Source organism: Typopeltis vanoorti, chromosome 2, assembly GCF_054136105.1.
Source record: "Typopeltis vanoorti isolate ZY-2024b chromosome 2, IOZ_Tvanoo_1.0, whole genome shotgun sequence".
NCBI classification, from domain to species: domain Eukaryota; kingdom Metazoa; phylum Arthropoda; class Arachnida; order Uropygi; family Thelyphonidae; genus Typopeltis; species Typopeltis vanoorti.
Genome location: NC_143550.1, coordinates 29,410,660 through 29,435,722, shown reverse-complemented (window position 1 = coordinate 29,435,722; position 25,063 = coordinate 29,410,660). Strand labels below are relative to the sequence as shown.

General features: G+C 35.4%; 1 protein-coding gene across 1 annotated transcript in view; it reads right to left on the bottom strand.

Moving 5' to 3' along the window:
- LOC150108900 (chromatin remodeling protein domino-like) overlaps window positions 1-25,063 on the bottom strand; it is a 731,915-nt gene that overhangs the window by 318,359 nt on the left and 388,493 nt on the right. Inside the window, exons 28-29 of the mRNA XM_090410792.1 lie at window positions 14,580-14,776; window positions 1,246-1,360 (exon numbers count right to left, since the gene is read on the bottom strand). Coding sequence (XP_090266918.1) covers window positions 1,246-1,360; window positions 14,580-14,776 — 312 coding nt within the window. The remainder of the gene's footprint in view (window positions 1-1,245; window positions 1,361-14,579; window positions 14,777-25,063) is intronic.

Below are 25,063 nucleotides of genomic sequence, written 5' to 3'. Positions count from 1 at the left end.
TACACTTGGGTAAAGGATAAAACAAGAATATAATTCCTTGTCAAATATAACTTACTTTGTAACCAAGTGAAAAATATCTCTACTTCCAGTCAGTGGTCATTGTCAAATTCCTGATATGTATCATCAGCAGATGTACAGGACAGTTCGATAGTACTGTATGAACATCAATATTAATAATTTGCTATGGACAATTTTTTCCTTCAAAATAGTTTGTTATCTGTCAGGACTCAAATACTGTCAGTTGTTATATTTGGTCTTCATCTGGGGCTTTTTTTTCCATGACATCTTAGTATCAAACACCGGTTTTGCCAACTTTCTCCTTTTCCATTCTTTTTTAGTAACATAGCACCTCCAATGATCTCATTATGTTTTAAACCATCCAAAAGGCAAGGAAGGGTATGTGCTGAGATAACAGCACCTAGAAATCAGTGGCTATGATTGATTATTGTGTCAATAAATCCAACTGAACATTGTCATTTGTCATAAGTTGCTGTTTTTGTTTTCTGAGTTTCATCTCTTTTGTATGCACGAAGTGTGAAGTGATGCGTTTAGGACACTGAAAGACAAGTCTTTAAAATATAATTTTCTTATAATAATTTATAACTTTTTTGTCCATATTTACAATGGGAAACAACATAAACAATCAACTGAATGTCCCATTTTCTGCCAAAGCTTCTGAAGATTGTATGATTGTAGTCGAAGAAGGTAAGTCTCGCCCTCCTCTTCCAAATTACCCTGTGAGTAATTCAAATACACCAACCAAATGTAACAATCTCCTTCATTATTATTTTCTAATATATCTTAAAAGAAACACATTGTCCCTGACTCCATACAGATTTGGTTACAATTAATTGATATATTAAAGTATTCTAAGTTATCCTACAATTAATTACATTGGACCAGTTAAAATGAGCGCTGATGCACTCTTAAAACTTTAAGACTACCTTTAGTGTTTCACCTCAATATAGTCAAAACCAGTCTGGGTAGCAACTTTCCCTTAATACGCAGCATTATGCATTTCTGAGGAAGTGCAATTTGCATTATGGGATACAAAGGCAATTGATGTGAAGTCATCAGCCTCTATATACAAGTAGCCTTAGTATACAGCTACTTCATCCACAAAACTGGTTTGCTTACACTTGGATAAAGGATTAAACAAGCACATAATTTTTTTGGCAGGCATCATATTAAAAATATAGATATTTCATGTGCAAGCAAGTGCCTAATAGGGGAAAAAAAAATTACCTTTTTAAAGAAAGCTGTTGTAAAGTTACCACCTTCAATTGCTAAATCACCAAGCAATCTTTTCTGATTTGCTTTTTTCAAAATATTCTCTTCAATAGTTCTTTCACTAATCAATCTAAAAAAAAAAAAATAATAATAATCAAATATTATAAGTATATTTTATGAAGACAAAATGAGAAATCTTGTTTAAAAAAGGAAATAACACAATCTATCTTCCTTTATACACAATGCTAATGATCTGTCAAAATGAAGCCACTGAGCTTCTTATCAACTTGTCACATGACCAACACCACTCCTCTTTTCTCTGAATTTTGGAAATAATAGAATAGTTAATTTTACTCAATGTTTAAATTTTCAGTTTTATGTTGGGGATGGTGATGGTCACGGGGGTAGGGTGAGGTCTAATTTTTATGATCATTAGCTATAATGCATGAAAGCAATTTTTAAATGAGTATAAATAGGAATATTATTAAGATATATGAAAAGATATGAATACAGGTGTTCTTCGCTTTACGCGATTAATTGGTTCTATGAAATACTTGCGTAACACGAAATTGCATAAGGTGAGTTGAATTTAGCATGGGTGAGATAGAGATTTCTTCAGAAGGATAAAAAAAAGAAAGAAAACTTCACACCTGTGAGCAAAAGAAATTTTAATGAATGAATTATTTAAACTTATAAACAAAACACACAAATTTCGTTGAGATTGAACACTTGCTGAGGCAAATAACCATGTTCCTGAATTACACTTAGAAATTTTGCTGGAAAGTTCTCAGCAGCAACAACAACATCAGCTCCCACAGCCTTGCCAGTCAGCTTGAGATTATGGAATCCATGTCACACCTTGAAACATTCAAACCACCCAGCACTTGCAGCAAGAGGTTGCACTTTAAAATCAGGATTTATAGCATTCAAATCATCAAACAAACTTTTCGCTTTAGCCTGGATAATCAAGGTGGATAACGGAACAGCATGTTGATTTTCATGTTCAATCCATTGGACCAACATCCTTTCCAATTTCTCCATAATTGATGCCCTTATCTATGTTATCTTAGTTGTCAACATTCTCGTCGCACTTTTACAACTTTCTTTTATTTTAGTAATAATATTTTTGGTTTACAGATCAAGTGTTGATCAATTTTATTAACTTAACCAACTAGTTTCCCCAAACTTTAACTGTTGGCATCTTCAGGGCACTTACATATAGGTTGAAACAATCTCAATTATGTGTAACTATAAAACTGACAAGAATAACTGTAAAAAACTGACCAGAATAATTACAAATAAAATAGTATCAAACGTGCGTGAAACACATATCGCATGTACAAGATTAGCTAGCTGTTGCTGAGGAACTTTCTGTAGTTTGTATTATAGTTCATTTCTTTTGTTTTTAAAGATTTGATTAGGGTTTACCAGTTGGAAAACCCTAATCTAATTCCAATTTTCCAAATTGGAAAACCCTAATCAAATCTTTTACCAGTTTTCTTACCAGTTGGAAAACCCTAATCTAATTCCAATTTTCCAAATTGGAAAACCCTAATCTAATCTTTAAAAACAAAAGAAATGAACTTTAATACAAACTACAGAAAGTTCCTCAGCAACAGCTAGCTAATCTTGTACACGCGATATGTGTTTCACGCACGTTTGATACTATTTTATTTGTAATTATTCTGGTCAGTTTTTTACAGTTGTTCTTGTCAGTTTTATGGTTTCACATAATTGTGAGATTGTTTCAACCTATATGTAAGTGCCCTGAAGATGCCAACAGTTAAAGTTTGGCGAAACTAGTTGGTTAAGTTAATAAAATTGATCAACACTTGATCTGTAAACCAAAAATATTATTACTAATTCTCAGGATCAAGAAAATAAACCTTCATTATAAATAGAGTCAATGGTGACACAAAAATCAAGGTACGCCATTTTGAAATCCTAAAATGTAAAAAGGCGAGGTTACTAAACCATCTCACTTTTTTAAAACACTGCCGAGATAACTGTATAATTCCTAAGTTTTTTATTTCTTAAACCTCTTTTCAATACTAGACAAGCTAAACATATTTATTTCAAGACATCGATGTTACTCATTCATGAAAGGTTACATCACACAAGATTTGTGCTTAGTCAAATTGACTCACTATGTTATGAACTGTTCATGGATCTCTCCAGCTCTTTAGATGAGGAAATTTGGCAAGTCTTAGAAAGAATGATTAATACCACTTTCGCCAAAGCTTTCAACAAAAGCAGATAAAACCAGATTAAAAAATTCAGCTACCTTTATACCACCCACAATGAGTCTAAACCTTTTCTACCGGACAACCAAGTTATTCTTAATTTCTCAAACCACATCTTAAAGAAACCTGAAATCATTATTCTCAAGAAAGGTTTCAACTACGCAATAGTTCCTCAACAGATTCCTAAGGTGGATTTCATCTGTAGTCTAGAAAAAGGAATCTCATTATTACCACCTCACACAGCAAATGATCTAAGACTAAAAAGTTGTATAATACTTTCCTCTCTGTATTCCACAAAACAAAACTTCTCCTCATTGGATAGAACTATTCGTAATTTAAAAAATAACAAGGACATCATAATACTTAAAGCAGATAAAGGAAACAGTACTGTAATACTGAACTCAAAGGACTATGAAGACAAAGTAAACTATCTAGTATCTGACTTGTCCGTTTACCGTCTTTTAACGAAAGATCCGACATTAAACAACCACCATGATACCAATGAATTACTAAGCAATTTATCCAACTGGCCAACAGACGTGATTAAAAAACTAAAATCTATGCATCCTTTAACTCCGAGACTCTATGGCATTTCAAAACTGCACAAAGATGGTATTCCTTTACGCCCAATCGTTGATGCAATAAACTCTCCTACCTACTTATTGTCAAAACATCTCTCGAAACTCTTACAACAACACATCCACAACTCAGAGAGTTGCATTAAAAACTCCAAACATTTTGTGGAAAAGCTAAAAAACATCAACATATTGGATAATGATCTTCTAGCCAGCCTAGATGTCACCTCTCTCTTTTACAAACATTCCTGTAGTGGAGGTCATTGACATCTTAAGTACCTTGTTCCCACAAGATATAACCTCATTGTTTGCTCACTGCCTAACTTCTAACTACTTTTCGTGGAAAAATAAGATCTACCAACAATTAAAAGGTTAACGATGGGGAGCCCACTCTCACCTTCATGTGCTGACCTCTTTATGGAAGACTTAGAAAATAAAATCCTATTTCAAATTATTCCCAAACCTAAAATTTGGTTCAGATATGAGGACGATATCTTCATCGTGTGGAACAACAACAAAGATGACCTATACGATTTTCTCAAAAAGATCAACTCCTTCCATCATTCATTAAATTTACTCTGGAACTTGAAAGAGAAAAACAACTACCGTTTTTAGACATCTTAATCAAAAAACAAATTGATGGCAGTATAAATCTATCGGTGTACAGAAAACCGACCAATACAGGTCGCTACCTACATTTCAACTCCTCTCACCACATCTCACATAAACTCAGCATTGTACACATGTTAAAGAAGAGAGCGATTCGCATCACAACAGACAACGAGACCTTTCAAGAGGAGTTAACATTAATTTCCAACAATCTGTACTTGAACGGCTATCCAAGAAGACTAGTCAATAAAGTCCTTTTCTCTGAACCACCACAAAAAGAACAAGAAGATATTCAATAAATATACTATTGCAATTCCGTTTGTAAGTGGCATCTCCTATCACCAGCCTCCTCAAACAACACAAAATTAGAGTAACATTTAAACAAATAGAATCTTTTCATAAACTACTAAGATCTCCAAAAGACAACCACCCTTTCTATAAATATGCTGGAGTTTATAATATTCCATGCTTGTGTGGCTCTAGTTACATCGGACAGACTTCAAGAAACCTTGAAATCAGGCAAAAAGAGCACATTGGCTATGTCAAAAACAACAGACAGGACATTTCTGGCCTATCGTCTCATTTTTCCACAACTAACCATGTCATCGAGTGAGACAAAAGTTGTTCCCCTTACTTAGAGGAAGATTACCATTCAAGAATTTTCAAAGAAGGAGCCACAGTCGCCCGTTCTACTGTCAACCTTAACAGAAATCAAGGCCTAATACTCCCACAGATATGAAAACCCTAATCAAATCTTTAAAAACAAAAGAAATGAACTATAATACAAACTACAGAAAGTTCCTCAGCAACAGCCAGCTTATCTTGTACATGCGATACTTGTTTCACGCATGTTCGATACTATTTTATTTGTAATTATTCTAGTCAGTTTTACAGTTACACATAATTGTGAGATTGTTTCAACCTATATGTAAGTGCCTTGAAGACAGTTAAAGTTTGGTAAAACTAGTTGGTTAAGTTAATAAAATTGATCAACACTTGATCTGTAAACCAAAAATATTATCACTAATTCTCAGGATCAAGAAAATAAACCTCATTATTTCTTTTATTTTCTCTGCTTGATTTCTTATTGTTCTTAAAGCTGATTCTGAAATTCTTGTAGCTCTGACTATGTCGACTGTGCACTAATTATGTTCATACCTCTTTATAACTTCTAATTTTTTCTCCAGTGTTATAGCTTTTCTCTGTTTTTTAGTCTTGGAAGTATTTTGATCACAGTTACCTCTTTTTTCCATAATGTTTGCGCTGCAGAAAACTCCAACAATGGAGATTACTAGTTCTGCACCTTCTGTGAGACTGACATGCAGCACGATGCCACCTTGTCAAAGCAGTGCATGCACAGGGTAACTGCAAAATTGCTACAGGCTGCGATTTTTTAAATTAACTTTTTAAAATCATGTTATAGTGAAAATGCGTAAAGTGAGATCGCGTATAATGAGGGATACCTGTATAAAAATTTATGTGTATATCAATAATATCATATAAAACACCTATTCATATAAAGAAGGTTGTATAAATTAATATGTTGTAAAATTCAAAAATAACAAATAAATCTGGTAGATATGATAACATCTGGCAGAGTTTATAAGGCTAAGGCAGATTAGTAAAATTGGCACACATTGACTGCACTCATTAAAGTAATGAGGACTGAGGACAGGTAATTAAAATATGGTGACTGTTAAAACTGATGAATAATTCTCATAGCATATTATCACCCATCAATAGACGGGGGGGGGGGTGATAGGAATATGGCTTATGTGCTGAGTTAAGCAAGAATAACTTCCTCACTGTGAATGCTGCATAAAATGGACAGTCAAAATTTAACATCAGACTTATATAGGACATGTTATTTGTCATTATGATATTAATTTTTGTCTTTTAATAGCGTGTAATCTAAACAGCAGACAGGCAGGTGATGATAATATCTTAGGAAACAAATTGACCTAGCCGAAGCATCTTCAGTTTCATTCCCCTTGTGGAGAGTATCTGATGACTTCATTGAGATACAACACCACATTTCATTTATTTTTTATAAATTAGGTGACTTCTGTATTAAGCAAGTTTATAAAAAAATTAAAACAGAAACAAATTGGGATAATTAAACATATTTCATTTTTCCACTGCTCTGTTTATTTAAAAGACAATGCATGGAGTTGCCATTTTCCAAGATTAAGATTTTTGCCTAATTTTAGCCAAGTAATATCAAGAAATTATCACTCTTTTATTTTAACTTGAAGTTGTAAATGAACTTATTTTTTCCTGCCCATAGTAGAAAAGCTACTGAGCTTAACCAGCAGTTTGAAGATAATGTGCACATGTGCAGACCATTAGGAAGTAGCACACTAGTAACAATAGCTCATGTTTGTTTTGGTTACAGTGGAAACTGGAATGTGGAATGAGATGGTAGGTTCCTCTTTAGAGAAATGTTGAGGGGAACAGAAACCAGAAACCTACAGGTTTATCTTAAAGAAGGTCTTGCATTTTAATAGGATAGGATAAACAGCAGCACAGTTTGGAAAGAGTGAAGTCCTATAAGTGATTTCGGTCTGTTTGTTTTCTTCCTTCTATGTTTGTTTCAGGCAATGAACAAATTTGAGAGTAGAATATTTATTTGCTTCAGGACAGAAAGCTGTGTTCTCCTCTAATACCAAAGGCAATAGTTTGTTCTAAATGCTTCTCCTCATGGATAATTTTGGATAATAAAAATTGGAATGGTTGGCTGAGTGGTTAGCATATATATCCGTTCTCCAGCCAAAAGGCTGCGGGATCAAATCCCACCGCAGGTATGGATGTTTGTGATTGTCTGTGAAAATACTGGGGGGGGGGGTTGGCGGTAGATGGCATTGTTGTATATGATGAAGGTAGTTGTAGTTGGTGGAGAAGGAGAGTTGTGGAGTGGTGTCCTCCCTTGAGAGTCCTTGGACTCCCTGGAGGTGTTACGTAATAATAATAATTTTTTCCGATACAACGAAGCATACTGAGGCATGAGAAGAATATTTTCTTATAGTTCAAAGAAAGAGAATTACTGGAGAAGTTTATTTACTTTGGGTTATGGTGAGATGAGTAATTCCAAAGCTGATTTTTCTGAATGTACTGGAAAGCTAAAGTTGTTCATTCTAGAAACGATTTGCAAAGAAATTTGTTTTCCTTGTTCTGTTGTTGTTGTTCTTTGAGTGCCATCTCCTATTGGAGATCAGCAACCATCCTCAGCCACTCTGAACAGTCCCTCAGAGCTTGCCAGTCCATTGTCTAATGCCTGCCAGCCAACATTTTCTTCATCTTCTTTATCCTCTTCTTCCATTTTATAATCAATTGAGGTATTTTATATTTTTCATTACGAAGTAGGTGACCAAATATGCAGCTTTTCTTCTTTTTATGGTATCCAAAAGTTCACGTGATTTCCCCATTTGTTCCAGTACTTCTTAATTGGACGATTTTGCTGTCCACAAGAATTTTAACATTCACTTGTATAACCATATCTCACAGGCTTCGAGTTTTTTTTTTTAAATTGATGTTGTCTTCAAGGTTCAAGTTTCTGTGCCATACAGCAGTACAGACCATACATAGCATGTAATCATGCGTACTCTGTCTAAATTTAAATTGTAGTTACACAGTGTTGATTTCATCAGGAGAAAATATTTTCTTGCCATTTCAATTCTTCATTTAACCAGCATCCAAGATATTTAAATTTTGTCACTCTTTCTATTTGTTTCCTGTTTAAAGAAAGTACTGAATTAAGAATTGGTTTCTTGCTTGTTTTGTTGTTAGATTTTTTTATTCCTAAAATTAAATTGAAATTGAAAAATACTGGAATTTTGGGATCTTTATGTAGCTTCAGAAGGACAATAACAATTGCCGTTCACCTTGATTCCAGAAATCCATTTTCAGAGAAAATTATGTTGAATAAGTAGAGCATCTGATCCTAGAGCTGTTGGTTAACACTGAAGCAAATCAGCTTTTGTTTTTCTTTCTTGAATCTTCCAGATTGTATGAAATGACAAAATGTAATGAGTTTCTACTTTGCTTTTTAAGCCAGGAATTCAGGAATGTAAGAGAATGTCAATGTTTTGGCAAAACTTTCCCAGTGAATATCTGCAATTGCACATCCATTCTGTTGCAGGATTGAAAAGGGATGAGTGGAATATTTGCTCACTTTCCAGAAACTTAGTTCTTTTAAGGCGAGATGGGATGTTCTGGAAAGAGAGATCCCTATGTAAAAGATGTTGAAAAGAAAATATAGATTAAAATTAGCCTTTCATACAAACCAACACAGGCCACCAAATATTATGGAAAAAGATGTAAATCTGTACATTAAGCATTATTATATAGCACATTTAAAGAAGTTTCAGAAATCCTTCACATCCCACAAATTGTAACAAAAACCAAAACTTGATACCACACCAAGTTTGATTTGCATTATGTCACAGAACACAACAGCATTAACTAGCTTTTGTTCTGTTATGCACACATGGTCTAATTCAACTGTTTTCAGTCTGTTATGTGTATTAGACAAGTAAAGTTAGTAATTTTTTAGGTTTAATAGTTTTTTAATCAGTTAATGATTAAGTCATGACTTACAAAACCAACAGTTTTACTGTTTTTTTAATAAAGCTAATTTTTTTTTTTGTAAAATATGTGGTCACTAACTCCAGTTTCTAATTAATATAGTTTGCTCCACTTACTTTCATTTACTGAAATTAACTGGCATATAGTTATTTCTATCAGTCTTTTAAATACCAAATATTCTGAAGAATATTTATTAATTTTAGTTTTTGCTATTAGTATTTTTCTGTTAGTTTTATGGAAGGCAGCAAGATCAATCAAACTAGAACACTGTATAGTCAGAATATTATAAAAGATATATATGGTTCGCTCTCATCACAGCAAACTCATAGGGTCCACAAGAATAGTTCACTATTTTGGATAATTTTTTTCATAGTGAATTTCTAGCACAGTAACTATACAGATCTGGTCACCATTGTAGTGATTTTGGAACAGCAAGATATGGCTGTACAGTATTACAACCATGAATGGTATTACCACTATTATTTTAACTTTACACTTTATTTTGAAAGTAAAGTTGCACGTGAAAGTGTCATAACAGAATCACAGTCCAGTAATAACCAATAAAACTAAAGGCTAGATATGATTAAGTGTTGATATTTTCAATGCCTACTCAAGTATGCTCGAAAGAACTACAACATTTTCTGAAATATCCAGAATGTGATTCAAGTTGGAATAGGACATTTTCATTTCCAGGTGTACTCATTTCATTCAGAGCTATGCCCTTGTAAAATCTCTCGCATTACTAAATTTTGTTAATTTTTTTTTTCTTTGACTTTACAGGGTTTTCTGAATATTTTGAATTTAGAAATTATACTGTACTAAAAATGGTGAATAATTCTACTATAAAAGTGCAACAAAAATATATCAATGTAAATTGACCTGTATGTAATATGATAAGGGATTAGCCCAGATTATCACAATGACGAAGCAACTACAAGAGGTCGCAAGATCATGTAATGTTAGAAAAAGGTGCCAAGAACGGAGGAAACAAGAATGACATCATCACGCTAGCGGCTAATCCCAAGAACTACTTTGTAAAGAACAGGGAATTGTATAAAAGAGGATTAAGATAAACAAGGAGCTTTACAGCTTTTGTCTTTTGATTTTCATCTCAAGATAGGAGGTTCCCAGTGCTGTCTGTTCCCGAGGACATGCTTCTGACGGACATATAGCAGAAGCTGTATTTCCCGACGATGGTTCCAAGGAAGCAAGGACATGCAACGAGAGCGTAGGTACCTGCAGACTTTGTGGTGAATATGACACCCCCCCCCCAAAAAAAAAGAAAAAGTTAAAAAACACTAGAAAATTTTCCAAAATACTTTTCCTAATTAAAATTCATTTTTGATTTATGTTGTGTCACGTCTTCTATTTCTATCCTACTTATGAATTAGGGGTCACATAAGGTGAGAGAACCCTATAGCAGTTTTTCTCAACCTATGGTCCGTGACTATGGGATAGGTGGTCCACAGGCTTAAATTAAGCAAATAAATCTATATATTTTAATTATCCAAACAAAACAAATTAAAATTGAATAAGTAAGTAAAAATTATTAAAACAAAATGAATACTTAATAAAAAAAAAAAAAAAATAGCAGCAGAATGTTCATGGAATGAACATTCTGCCACTATTTTAATTTGTAGCAGCAGAATGACAAGTAATAAAAGAGGGATGAAGTGAAAAACAATATGGTTTCATTGCATCCACCTTCTCTTGCTGTTTTTGTCAGATTTGAAGTGAACATGTGTTGTCCACATGACCACATTTCAACCAATTGCTTGTTGTTTATTGATTTTTATTGTTGAAGGTTTTCCTCCTTCAACCAAGGCTCAATAAATCTTCAGAAGTGCTAAGTAATACTTAGAGAAAATGTGTTGTGAATTAAATCCAGTATTTATATATTTTTTGGAAATCGCATGAAAAGCAAGCTGACAATTGAGTTGAAATGCTAGCTCTCTTCAACCGAATTCCAATAATATGTGAAACTGCCATAACAGCATTCATTATATATATATATATATATATATATATATCTTAGTTTTAACACATTTACAAATTTTCGGTTGAATTTTATTGCTGCCATGCGAACTCACACAATCTAATTAATAACAATAGTTTTTAGTTAGATACTATGTTTGCCAGTGCAACATATGGTTTTGCTTGAGTCTATACATACATCATAGTTTCTGTATGGGGGGACGTGATTTATTAATTAGTGCCGTTTTTATCCCAGTTGTCTCTAATTGCACTATTTGTTGAGAAATATATTACACAGACTGCTTAGACCTTATTCATTGACATAATAAAAGTACTTGTTTTTCTTGCCTCTGCAATATAGTGGTTATTGAGGAGGGCGTGTTGTTTACCTCGGAGCAAATTACTATCCCCTGCTCTGAAAGTGTTTCAGCTTTATTTCATTTGCAAGGTACACGCGAAACTTTTTAATTTCTTTTTTCAAAAAGTAAAGTCAGGGGTACGAGTCATATGCGAGGGCGAGTGATATTCGAGTAAGTACGGTATTTCAATTATGGATAAGTACACCGGTACCGTCTTTAAACGGAAAAATAGCTCGGATGATAGTGATAATACAAAACGAGTTTGTAATGACAGTTTGTGTGTGTAGTTTCTGAAGAGAAAGAGATCTGTAAATAATCCACAGAAACACAGAATTCCCATCAGTTGCAATGCGATAATATTAATACGCTTAACGAAAGGAAAGATTTGCTGACTTGCTGAACACTCGACCAGTGGATCGCATTCAAAGGTAAATACAATTTGTTACTTTGTAAGAACATTTTTCTGTTTTGTGATTTTTCATCCTTTACGGTAATTATGCCTACATTATCGTGTTATTATTCAACAATTGTTTACAGTCTTGAATGTGTATATAAAGACAATATCAACAGTAGCCTGATTACGAACTCGTGATGAAAGGGACAGGGAGGTTTGGAGCTTTCCCGGATAGTATCCAAAAGGTAAATAAAATTGGTTATTTTGTATTGGGCCCCGAAACTTATTAGTTTAGAATTCAACCACTGGGAAAAGGTTTGTGTCCACCTCAAAACTCTGAAACAGAATTTGGAAACATTTTCCAAATAACTTTTAATAAGAAATTTCTGTGATTTCACAATCCATTTCAGGCTTGCAGTCATGAGAATGACCTTTCATTATCGAAAAAAGAGTAGCTAATTGAGCTTTCAAGTGATAGTTGGGCTTAAAATGCAATTCCGTGATCATGGTTTGGCTCAATTCTGGATCTCGCCTTCAGTGAGAAGTGAATTTCCCGAATTATTTGAAGAAGTTGAAAATTGTCATGCAGTTTTTCACAACCTATCTTTGCGAGAAACGATTTTCATCGCTCCTTCAAATAAAAACAAAATACAGAATTCGTCTTAGTGTGTGTGCTGATTTTTGACTGAAGTTGACGAATATTGAGCCAGATATCCAGCTACTCTGCAAGGTCGAGAAGCTCATCCATCTCATTAAAAGTAAATAGTAACATAATTATATCGTTTTATTTATTTGTTTAATAAAAATTAAAACAAAGTTTTAATTTTTATCCACAAAATTTAATTTTTTATCTATATATCCGGCCTGGTTGGCCGACTCTCCAGCCAAAAGGCTGCGAGTTCGAATCCTGCCGTGGGCATGTATGTTTGTGATTGTCTGTGAAAATACTAGTGGTCGGCGGTAGACAGCGTTGGTGTAGATGATGATGATGATTGTAGTAGTGGTTGGTGAAGACTGAGAGTTGTAGAGTAGGTGCCCTTCCTCGATATGTCTTTGGACTACCTGGAGATGTTATGTAATAATAATATCGACAAGCTTTATATGTTCATTGTGCATCACATAGTTTGAATTTGGCACTTGAAAATTATATATCTATGACAAATAAGAAATTGCATTGGCATAATTGAAAAGGTACACAATTTCTTCAATACCCCTAAAAGACAGGATGTCCATGTTGTTTATAATATTATAATATTAATATCTTTTAAGATTTATATCTTTATTTAGCTTGCAAAAAATATTTGCGTGCACCTTACCATTGTCTAAAATAATGCAAAAATCTGACAATGACCTCTTAATTGCCCTAAATTTTGTTGATGATGAAGTGGCTCAATTAAATACCATTCGTGAAACACCAGATTCTTCATTTAAAGATATTTACGATGAAGCATGTATAAAAGCCAATAATTTTAATATTGACATTAAAAAGCCAAGGACTTCATCAAAACAAACATTAAGGTCCAATATTCCAGCCAATTCTGTAGAAGAGTATTTCAGGAGAACTATTTCATTCCATTTATTGACCAAACATTGACTCAACTTCATGAATGTTCACACGGTACCTGCAACATTTTGAAATATATTTTTTCTCTTCTACCAAATGGAAAAGATGCCCCAACAGCAAGTGCAATGGAAGATTTTCGTCAGTTGTGGGAATTTTATGCCTGTGATTTGCCTTATACAAATCCAGCAATTTTGAATGCCGAATTCAAGTTGTGGTATAAGAAATTTGAAAAACCATTTGCAATAGCTCCATGCAAAAATGCCATTGATGCAGTTTCAAAGTGTGACAAAATGATATATTCTAACATCTATAACTTATTAAAAATATTTGCAATGCTTCCGGTAACAACATGCATCAGTGAAAGGTCATTTTCTGACTTATGCCTTTAAAAACCTATTTAAGATCTACCATGACACAATCACAATTGAACGGAATGGCTTTGCTATATATATATACACACACACAGAGAAAGATTAATGTAACCGTGACTGAAATAATTCACGAGCTTTGTAAAAAGAAAAGAAAACTGGATTTTATTCTTTAAATAAATTTTTATAATTACCTAATGAATTTTATTGAATGAATGAAATTTTAGTTGAACAGATAAAAATATTTTTATCCATTCAACTCCCCCCCAAGATCCATTCAACTCCCCCCCAAGATTAAACCCTGGGTGCGCCACTGGTTTGAACTTTTGAACTGCATCAAAATGAGCATATCAAAGTTGTTGATCAAAAGTGGAAATAAAGATTAGCTTCATATGACTTCCTCAAGAGTGGAACTGGCATAGGATAAGATCTGGAATAAGAAGTAATCCTAGAGATGACAAACAGCCCAAAGATGAGTCATGCATATCTGCATTTATATTAACAATTTAAGAGGATACTGCTAGCGATGCCAATAGTGCTGATGTTGAAAAAGGAGAAACAACATGCATGTATAAATTTGTTTGTGCATATTGAATGGAATTCTTGCTATAAAAGATGAATTTTCTGATTGAAAAGAAAACAATGAAATAAAATAATTATTCATCAAATAAAAAGATACCTGTAAATATGAACATCTCTTGTTTGACCTATTCTGTGACATCTATCTTGTGCTTGTGCATCCATAGTTGGATTCCAATCACTATCATAAAAGATCACAGTATCAGCTCCTGTGAGGTTAACACCAATACCACCAGAGCGAGTGGAGAGTATAAAGCAGAATATACGTTTATCTGCATTGAATCTTTCCATAAGAGCCTGAAATTTTTTAAAAATATTTATTACAACTTATATATAATTTATGTTTAACAAATATTTATATAAATATTTGTTAGACATAAATATTTATGTCTAACAAATATAATTCATGTCGCGTGTTAAATAAATATCTGTTATATTCAAATAAATAAAAATTAAGATTTTAGCATCAAAACTCGCAACAAAGCTAAGTTGTGAAACAGAAGGGGGGGGGGGTTGATGAGAGGTGATACAATTCCACTACACAAACAGACTTTTTCAACAGTGGTAAATATGGAAAGCTAGTACAATAGGAAGGCAATTAAATACCATTAATTCAGCTCTTCTGATGAACTTCAACAGTTTCTCACTAAGTTAAATGCACTTCATCCAAGAATCCAGTTTACCCTTGAAATAGAATCAAATAAGCAGTTAGCCGTTTTAGATCTTCTAATTTTTTGCCAACCCGATGGTAACCTACATTTCTCGGTCTATAGAAAGAAGGCTCATACTGGCCATTATATCCATGCTGAATCTCATCACCATCCCAGTCAAAAGGCAGGAACTATTAAAACACTGATTCATCGGGCCAACTCCTTTTGTTCTTCAGACGATCTCTTACAGAAAGAACTGCGATATGTTACTTCTTCCTTTCTATCTAATGGATACAAGATTTCCTTCATCAAAAGAGCTCTGAGTAGTTTTAATGTCTTCCTCTTCAAATACAGAAGAAATAACACGCATTCCTATCCCTTATGTACACAGCATTAGTGAACGTATAGCAAAAGTTTTAAAACACTGAATATTTTTGTTAATTTTCGACCAGTCAGAAAAATCTCCACCTTTCTTACTTCTCCTAAGGACAAGCTTCCACATCTTAATTATCCAGGTGTCTACCAGATTCCTTGCTCTTGTGAATTATCTTATTTCGGACAAACAGGAAGATCTACCTCTATTTGACTAGAAGAACACCAGTCTTATATTCAGTAACCTTAAACCTGAACAGTCTGGACTTGCAGAACATGCCATCTTAACCAGACATAGAGTCCACTGGAAAAAGACAAGGGTCCTTCAGAAAAGTCAGTTCCTCATAGAACGGCTTTATAAAGAAACATGTGAAACTTTACTCCACTCTCCTAACTTAAATAGATCTAATGGTTTACGTATGTCCCCTTTATGGGAGATAGTACTTTACAAATCAGCTAATCTTTCCTAACTTTTTATTGTATATATATAGTTTTTTTTTTTTTAGGAAATTTTATTGACCTTTTTAGTTATCTTACACTAGCTACATAGGTGGCACTTTTTGGAATTGTCAGTTATTGTTTAATTTCAGCTTATCATGTACTGACGATGCTTGTGACACACAGGCGAAAACTATACTATTAAAAAAATCTTTTTACATGAGATTTTCCATCATTAATTTTGTATTTATATGTCTACTCACGGTAATCCCTTACTAAGATTTATTTTTCTTTGAATAGCAGACGTATTTATCCTACCTATTAGTGGATCTTGATGCATATTCTTTATTATTTCGGGTGAATGATCTATTATTAATATTATTTTATTTTATTTTTAAAACAGTGAATTTTGATGTAATGGGATCATTTTTTTTCACATGCATTCAGGATTGAGGCCATGTTAATTTTTTTCCCTGATTTCATGTACTGATTCTGCAAGTAAATCATACTTTAGTTCAGGGATGATGTAACTGTGAGAAGGACAGAAGGGGATGGTTATGTTCACTTTGATGTTTTTTATGTTCTCTCTCAGAGAGGGTTTACCAATATGAAGATGAAATCCTCATTCTGAATATGAAGATTTCAGCAATGGAGCTCACTACCAACCATGAAATCAAATGCAGATGATCATTACCCAGCAAGCAATAAAATTACTTGGAAGTGAAATGCCAGGACTAGCTAAACAATCCTATCAGGCCATCCATCTTGTAGAAATAGCGACAAAAGTAGTGCAAGATTACCAGATCCTCCTTTCCAGATGCCCATGTTTGCATTGATGGGCATTCATAGCAACAGGAGTGTTGAATGCCAGCCATTGTTGTCTGGAAAACAGGATAGTAAACAAGAGATGAGAGAATGAGCGAAGAATGCAAGAAGTTAATAGACAAAGATGAAAAATGAACAGTACTATTATTGGAAGGTCCCTCCACCATGAAAAGAGGCTCTACAAATGGAGGCAACCTACAGAGCAGGGATATATAGCAAGAGCGAAGGATTTGTAGATTTAATCCTCACATGGAGAGTGTCCAGACTGTTGTCCAAGCATGGCTTCCAATATGCATCTGAATCTGCTAGTTGATCTTGGTCTGGACAGAGGAACTTGAAAGAGGATTATTCTTATTCTTGAGCTAGTTAAGAAGCCTCCCAAAATGTTGGGAGGCTTCTTAACTAGCTCAAGAATAAGATGCTATGTATACTATCTAAGGCTGGTATACATAACCACTATTTATTAACTGCACCTCAGTCATGTTTTGTAAAAAATGGCATCTTTATTATTTATTTTCAAGGCATCAATCTACTCCTTAAATATCTTCATACTTCAACATCCTTATCATATTTCAGAAATCTGCCTTTTTTCATTCCATCTCTTTTTTTCACATCAATCTTTAAAACCTTTCTTTTTGGAATAAAGTTCTCAAAATATGTATATTTCTCCTTCAAAGAGTTTGGAATGTGACCATCATGGAGAGACTGTATTTGCAAGACAATGTGATGGACTGTTTTGAGAGTCGATCATTAGTAGTATGGGCATGTTCAATGGACACTCAAAGAGAGTGATGGATTATGTGAGTGTGATATTTTTGTCAAACTTCAGAATGAAGAAAATAGCGATATGACAAGAAACGGCAAGGTTGTACATGAGAATTATGAGAGTGTGAATGTAGAAAGTGTGAATGATAGTATTAATGGTTTCTCAGAAAAATAAAAAAGAAGAGATAGATGCATTGAGTGAGATCGCATTGTTGAATGGTGCGATAGAAAGGGCAAAACAGCAGCTAGAGTGCATGAACAAAAGTCGACTGAATGAACCAACCAATAATAAAAGGTATGACAGGAAAAATAGGCGTATGAATGTGAACATGAACAAAATGAAGGATAGAGTGCTGTATGGAGACTCGTTAGTACGAGGTGTGTTAGTAGAGGATTTGACAAAATCGTACCAACCTGGTGCGACCATAAAGGATGTAACTGAGTCTATTAGAGAGCAAAAGGAAAGTGTGAAAGAAATGATTGTTGTGGCAGGTACGAATGATTTGAAAGGAGATAAAATGGAAATGATAGAAGACCTGAATGAATTGTTTGAGGTAGCAAAAGAAAAGAGTGAGAAAGTTAGAATGATTAGTCTTTTGCCACGGTATGACAGTGAAATGTTTAAAAGGAGGGCCATAATTGCGAATGACTTTATGCGTGGGTTATGTATGACGAGTGGTGTGGAATTTGTGGACGTGTGGAGTGAGTTTGATGGGCGAAAGGATCTATATAAGATTGATGGCTTGCATTTGAATGGTTACAGTGTAAGAAGACTTGAGAAAGTGTTGCTGAATGTAGTGGATGTGCAAATTCAGGGAAACTAGATTTGTTAAAGGGGGGGGGGAGTAGATATACAGTCCTTAGGGAGGCAGTTGAATGTAAGAATGAATATAATATGCTAGAGCAAATAAGGACAACAAACCAGAGTGGGATAGTTAATATAAGGCATCAAGGTAGGGTTGGGGCTAATGGAGGTCTTAAATTCATGTACACTAATACTAGGAGTATTAGGAACAAGAAGGAAGAGTTTTTGGCCATGGATGGCACTTCCAGACCACAGGTTATTGGTATTAGTGAAACATGGCTGACTGTAGATGATATAGCTAGTGGGATTGAATGTGATGGGTACAGTGTGTTCAGGAATGACAGAGAGAATAAAATGGGGGGAGGAGTATTGTTGATGATAGCTGATGAGCTACAGCCAAGGAGAATAGAAGTTGAATTGCAGGATAGAGAAAAGAGCACATTTGAGGCCATTTGGTGTGAGATTGTGGCTAGCAGAACTAAATATACAATTGGGTGCTGCTATAGACCAGGTGATGGAAAAGATGGTGGTGACAGTATGCACAAGCAACTAGAAGAAATGAGTGGAAGGAGGGTGATTATTATGGGAGATTTCAACTATGGTCGCATTGATTGGAGTGAGGAGAGGACACACGGGAGGAAGGAATTGGATTTTATGCAATTATTAAGGGATAACTTAATGTGTTTCATAGATTTTGAAAAAGCATTTGACAAAGTCAGACACACCAACCTAATAGAAATCCTTCAACAAATAAGGCTAGACGAACAAGACATAAGACTAATAACAAATCTGTATTGGAATCAGTCAGCTACCGTTCAATTAGACAACATTACCACCAGTGATATTAACATCAAAAGAGGAGTGAGACAAGGATGTGTGCTCTCACCACTCCTGTTCAACATATATGCAGAGGTAATCTTTAAAAAAGCATTGGAAGAATGTCCAGAGGGAATCACAATAAATGGAAAGATTGTTAACAACCTACGATATGCAGATGACACCGTGCTAATTGCAGATAACATTATGGATCTCCAAAAACTCGTTGACAGAGTATACATAGAAAGCCAAAGAATGGGAATAAATATAAACATCAACAAGACAAAATACATGATCATCAGCAAACACCCAGCCTCATCAATGAAACTGACACTCAATGGGGAAAATATTGATCAAGTGTCAAGATATAAATATCTTGGTTGCTGGCTTAATGAATGGTGGGATCCAGAAATAGATATAAAGACAAGGATTGAAGTTGCACGGCAATCCTTCATGAAAATGAGAAAACTATTCTGCAATAAAGACCTAAACATGGAAGTCAGATGCCGAATGCTGAAATGCTACGTGTGGTCTATTCTGCTCTATGGAGTTGAAACATGGACATTGAAGGCGACAACCATCAAGAAAATCGAAGCCTTTGAGATGTGGCTATACAGAAGAATGCTAAAGATATCATGGACAGAAAAAATTACCAATGAAGATGTCTTAAAATCCATTGGCAAAGCTAAACATCTTGTACAAATAATCAAGAAACGAAAAACATCATATCTTGGACACATCATGAGAAACAGCAAATACCAACTTCTGCAAACTATTTTGGTAGGAAGAATTGATGGCAAAGGAACTAGAGGAAGAAAAAGAATATCATGGTTTGACAACATCAAGACGTGGACAGGAAAGAGCAGTGCACAACTGCTCAGATTAGCACAAGAGCGCAGTTTGTTCGCCAAGATGGTCGCTGACCTTCGATAGAAGATAGCACAATAAGAAGAAGAAGGGATAACTATCTGCGACAGCATGTAATGGAAAATACTAGGGGTCAGAGAATGCTTGACCTAGTAATTACATCTGAGGATTTGGCTGTAACAAATATGACCACATTGCCACCAATCGGTGAGAGTGATCATAGGGTCTTGACTTGGGAGGTGGCTAAAGGTGTAGAATTTTCAATTAAGACAGGGTACATGTGGAATTATCGGGCTGGAAAGTATGACAAGCTTAGGAGTTTGATTGGCTCAGTGCCATGGCATGTACAACTGCAAGGACTAGAAGTGGATAGTGCATGGAAGGTAGTTAAGAAGTGCTTGCATGAAGAAATGGCTGACTGTATACCTAGAGTCCGAATAATAAATCAAGTAGGGGTTAAATGGATAAATGACACCATTAAGCTTGAGCTGCAAAAAAAGAAACAACTATGGAGGGAATTTAAGGAGAAAGGTGACCGGCAGGCACATGAATGGTATAAAGCGCAGGCTAGAAGGGTGACAAGCGTGATAAGAAAAGCAAAAAAGGATTACGAAAGAACATTGGCCATGCAGGCTAAAGAGAATCCTAAACAGTTTTTTAGATATGTAGCAAATAAAAGGAAAAATGTACATGGCAGAATGATTTTAAAGAATGCCGATGGTAGGGAGGTAACTGAATCAGTTGAGATAGCTGAGTTACTGAGTGAGCACTTTGCAAGAATATATCATCCAGGTGGTGACATTGCAGAAACGAATAAACCAGTAGATTATATGGGAATTGTGGTGAATTAAGTGGAGGTGAGTAGTCTATTGCATAACCTCAATGTCAATACATCTGTGGGATTGGATGGTATACCAGCTCATGTAGTACGAGAAGCAGCTAAAGAATTGTCAGTACCCTTGACCATTTTGTTTAATTTGAGTCTCGGGTCTGGGTTAGTCCCGAGTGGGTGGAAGGAGGGGAAAATAGTTCCACTGCATAAAGGTGGTTCCAAGACTGCTGTTGTAAATTACCGACCGATTAGCATATCAGGAATCATTGTCAAGGTCTTAGAGAAATTAGTCAAGAAAAGAATACAGGATTGGATAGATGAAAATGGGATATTGTATGGGAGACAACATGGTTTTGTGAAGGGTAGATCATGCCTCAGTAACTTGCTCACGTTTTATAACACAGTGACGGCTGAACTGGATAGGGGTAATGGGTTTACAGTGATACTACTGGACCTTGCCAAGGCCTTTGACAGGATACCACATGGAACCCTAATCAGTAAACTGGAGCAGATGGGGATGGATAGGAGGGTGGTTGAAGGAGAGATACCAGAGAGTGGTTTATTCAGGAGTGGAGTCAAAAAGATGTCTTGTGACCAGTGGAGTGCCGCAGGGCTCTGTTCTTGGACCACTGCTTTTCAATTTGTTCATCAATGATATTGCAAAGGATTTGAGAGGAAGTGTTCACTTGTTTGCTGATGATGCAAAGTTGGGTAGAGCAATTGTGAGTGCACAGGATGATTTGAATAGTTTGGAGAACTGGGCTAGGAAAAATGGATGTCAGTTTAATGTGGCAAAGTGTAAGGTTATGCACTTTGGGGTGAAAAGAATAGCAGCAGTATATCGCATTGGTGGAACCGTACTCCAGGAGATTGATGAGGCCAGGGATTTGGGAGTGCTGGTGGATAGGGAGTTGAAGTTTAGGGGGCACATTGCAAAAGTGACTAAAACAGCTCACCAAATCACTTGGCTTCTGAAAAATACTTTAACATGCAGAGACAAACAAGTTGTTGTTCCTCTGTATCGAGCCTTGATAAGACCCCATCTGGACTTCTGTGCCCAGTTATGGGCACCGGGGTTTTTTCGTGATGGGGAGGAAGTGGAGAGGGTCCAGAGACGAGTGACCAAGATGATAGTAGGTCTGTGGAATGAACCTTATGAGAATAGGTTGAAGATTTGTGGGTTGCAGAAATTGGACGATAGGCGAAGGAGGGGTGATATGATTGAGACATTCAAATTACTGAAGGGTTTTTATAAGATTGATCCAAAAGATATTTTTGAAAATATGACTGGTGGTGGGAGGACTAGGGGCCATGCATGGAAGCTGGGCAAGAGCGTGGTTGACAAGGGTGTTAGAGCTAGGTTTTTTAGTTGGAGAGTGGTGAATGAGTGGAATCTGTTGTGGCACCCACAACAGACCAGAGTCTGTTGTGGGTGCTACGACCGTGAATGAGTTCAAGGCAAGATATGATAGATACTGTGTGAATGTTGAATAGTTGTTCCAGACATGATGTTAGGGCCTCCCTCGATGAGTGTGTCGACTCCTTGGAGTTTCCCGGAACAATAATAACAATAATAATAATTATCTGGTATTCTTATAGGTATGTGCAAAATCATTATTGACAACAGGTTATTCTTGCAGCTTGTTCCGTGAAGCTGGAAAAGAACTAAAGATAGCATGTGGAGGCAACATGATGAGACAAGGAAATCATGAGGCGAAACAGATCATGTAAAGGACATTCCTTGACTTGTGTAGAAAGGAGGAGTTACAGAGGTGATGTGAGCCAGAGTTGCAAGATGGCTCCTGGAATGCCTGTTCACAGTGGACAAGCTTTTAAAAGTAAGTAAACATAACTAAGTTTCCAAAATTCTCATTATCTTCTCCAAATATTACAGAGGTTAAACAACACTAAAAAAAATCCAACAAAATTCAACATATAAACATTTCTACATACACTCTGCCAAAATCCAGGGTCAAAGCTCTGGATTTTGGCAGAGTGTATGTAGAAGTGTTTATATGTTTTGCACAACTTATAAACAACAATGTGCACAACTACTTACAAACATCCAAACCTGTTATTCATCATTATGCCTCAACTAGCATCCTCTTCAACTACACAGCTCACCTAAACTTTAAACATTACATCATGCATGATGCATTCCATAAGATGAGCAGAACATTTGTTTGGTCAGATCTGATAATCCATCTCAAAGATTATCAGAACTGGAATGTCCTTTACATGATCTGCTTTGACTCAAGATTTCCTTGTCTCATCATGTTGCCTCCACGTGCTATCTTTAGCACTTTTCCAGCTTCCAGAACAAGCTGAATGAATAGTCTGTTGTCAGTAATGATTTTGCACAAGTCATTCACAAACCTATGAGAATACCAGATAATCCTCAACACTATGGATGTTTTCTTAACCTGCTGTTCTTCCAAATACACCAATAATGATAATTCTCCTCTTGGAAACTCTGACCATAATCTTGTCTGCAAATGACTGTATACCCTCCTCCACTTATAACGAGATCCATATCCAAGCTTTGGTTTTCAATGAATGCACCTATGCCATCCAAGATAAAATCAACATATGCTCAATTTAAAAAATCCAGCTTCTCACTCATTTTACAGTAAAGCCACTGAAGAACTTTAAAAAAATCACCAACAAATCTAGACTTTGAAAGGGCCAAGCTTAGTGTATTTGACTGTCTCTTGCCAAGGATATTGAGCAAGTTTTTGCTCTACTATATTTCAACCTCTTTTTCTCTTATTCTAATGGAACAGTGGTAACATCTCTTAAAGATAAGGCACTGGTCACCTAAACAAGAGCTGGAACAGGCAACTGATTCCACCTAGTATGCCTCTGTAACCTTTTGCCAGAAGAATAACATAAAAATACCTAATCGACTTGATAACAGTAAGTCCCCAGACCAAGATGGCATCCCTCTTGTACTAAAATAGTGTGCTCCAGAATGAATTCTTTTTCTATTCTCTACAAGCTGTCATACACATCTGATATATTTTTCATGGCATGGAAGCAAGCCTTTATCCAGCCTATTACTAAAAACGGGGAAATAAAAGTCAGCAGAGACAAAATTAGTGACCACCAATATGGATTCAACCATTCTTGTTCTACAGTAGATCCCCCCCCCCCACCTCCAACTATACTCTGCCTCAGGACACAGGCCCTGGAAAGACTTGAAATAAGTAATTGACAGCTTCCTTACTAGTCATTTAATTGGTCTTCTTGCTATTTTAAGGTGGGATGAATAAAATCTAGTGAACTTTAATGCTACCAAAACACAGTTTTGTCTTATCTTATTTTTTGGAAGAAAGAGCATGCATAGCTCTCCCTCAGGTTTAATAACATTTTGTTCATTAATCAAAGTCAGTATTATCCTCATTTTGGGCTGACTTTCACATATAGGATATTCTGGTATTAACACATCTTGTACAAAACCTCTTCACTTAGCAAAAAGCTCATTATTCCTCTTTGCTATAACAATACTTCTCTTCTGCTCAATTCCTAACAGTTCATAAATCCACATTTTGAAGTGGTGCACTGTAAACCTCCCTCAGTATGACTGACTATCCAGAAGAGGGCTATTCGTGTAACAGATGACCTGCCATGGTACTGTTTTATTATAGGTTGTGAGATCTCTCACAACCTATAATAAAACAGTACCATGCGATTTATATAATTAAAAAAAAAGGGGATATTAAATCCCACATTGTTTTAAAACCGAATAAGAAACTCAAGGTTCGGAATCAAAGAGTTTCATGCTGAATATAGTAACTATAAACGTATTGGAGACTACTAGCACGTAGTTCAAATACATAGTACAAACTAGGGCAACTCGTTGCAAAGGTGGAGAAAGTTCTGATTGCTATTCTTAGTATTTTCCATAATGTAAAACCCATCTCCTAGGAGATGTATGATGTTATACATTATGGTGGGAGGTCACTACCCAGACTGGTTTCGATCTTTATTGAGATCTCATCGGTGAGTAGCTAGACTATACCCTTAGTATTATACTTCGATCTTTATTGAGATCTCATCGGTGAGTAGCTAGACTATACCCTTAGTATTATACTTTGATCTAGCTACTCACTGATGAGATCTCAATAAAGATCGAAACCAGTCTAGGTAGTGACCTCCCACCATAATGTATAACATCATACATCTCCTAGGAGATGGGTTTTACATTATGGAAA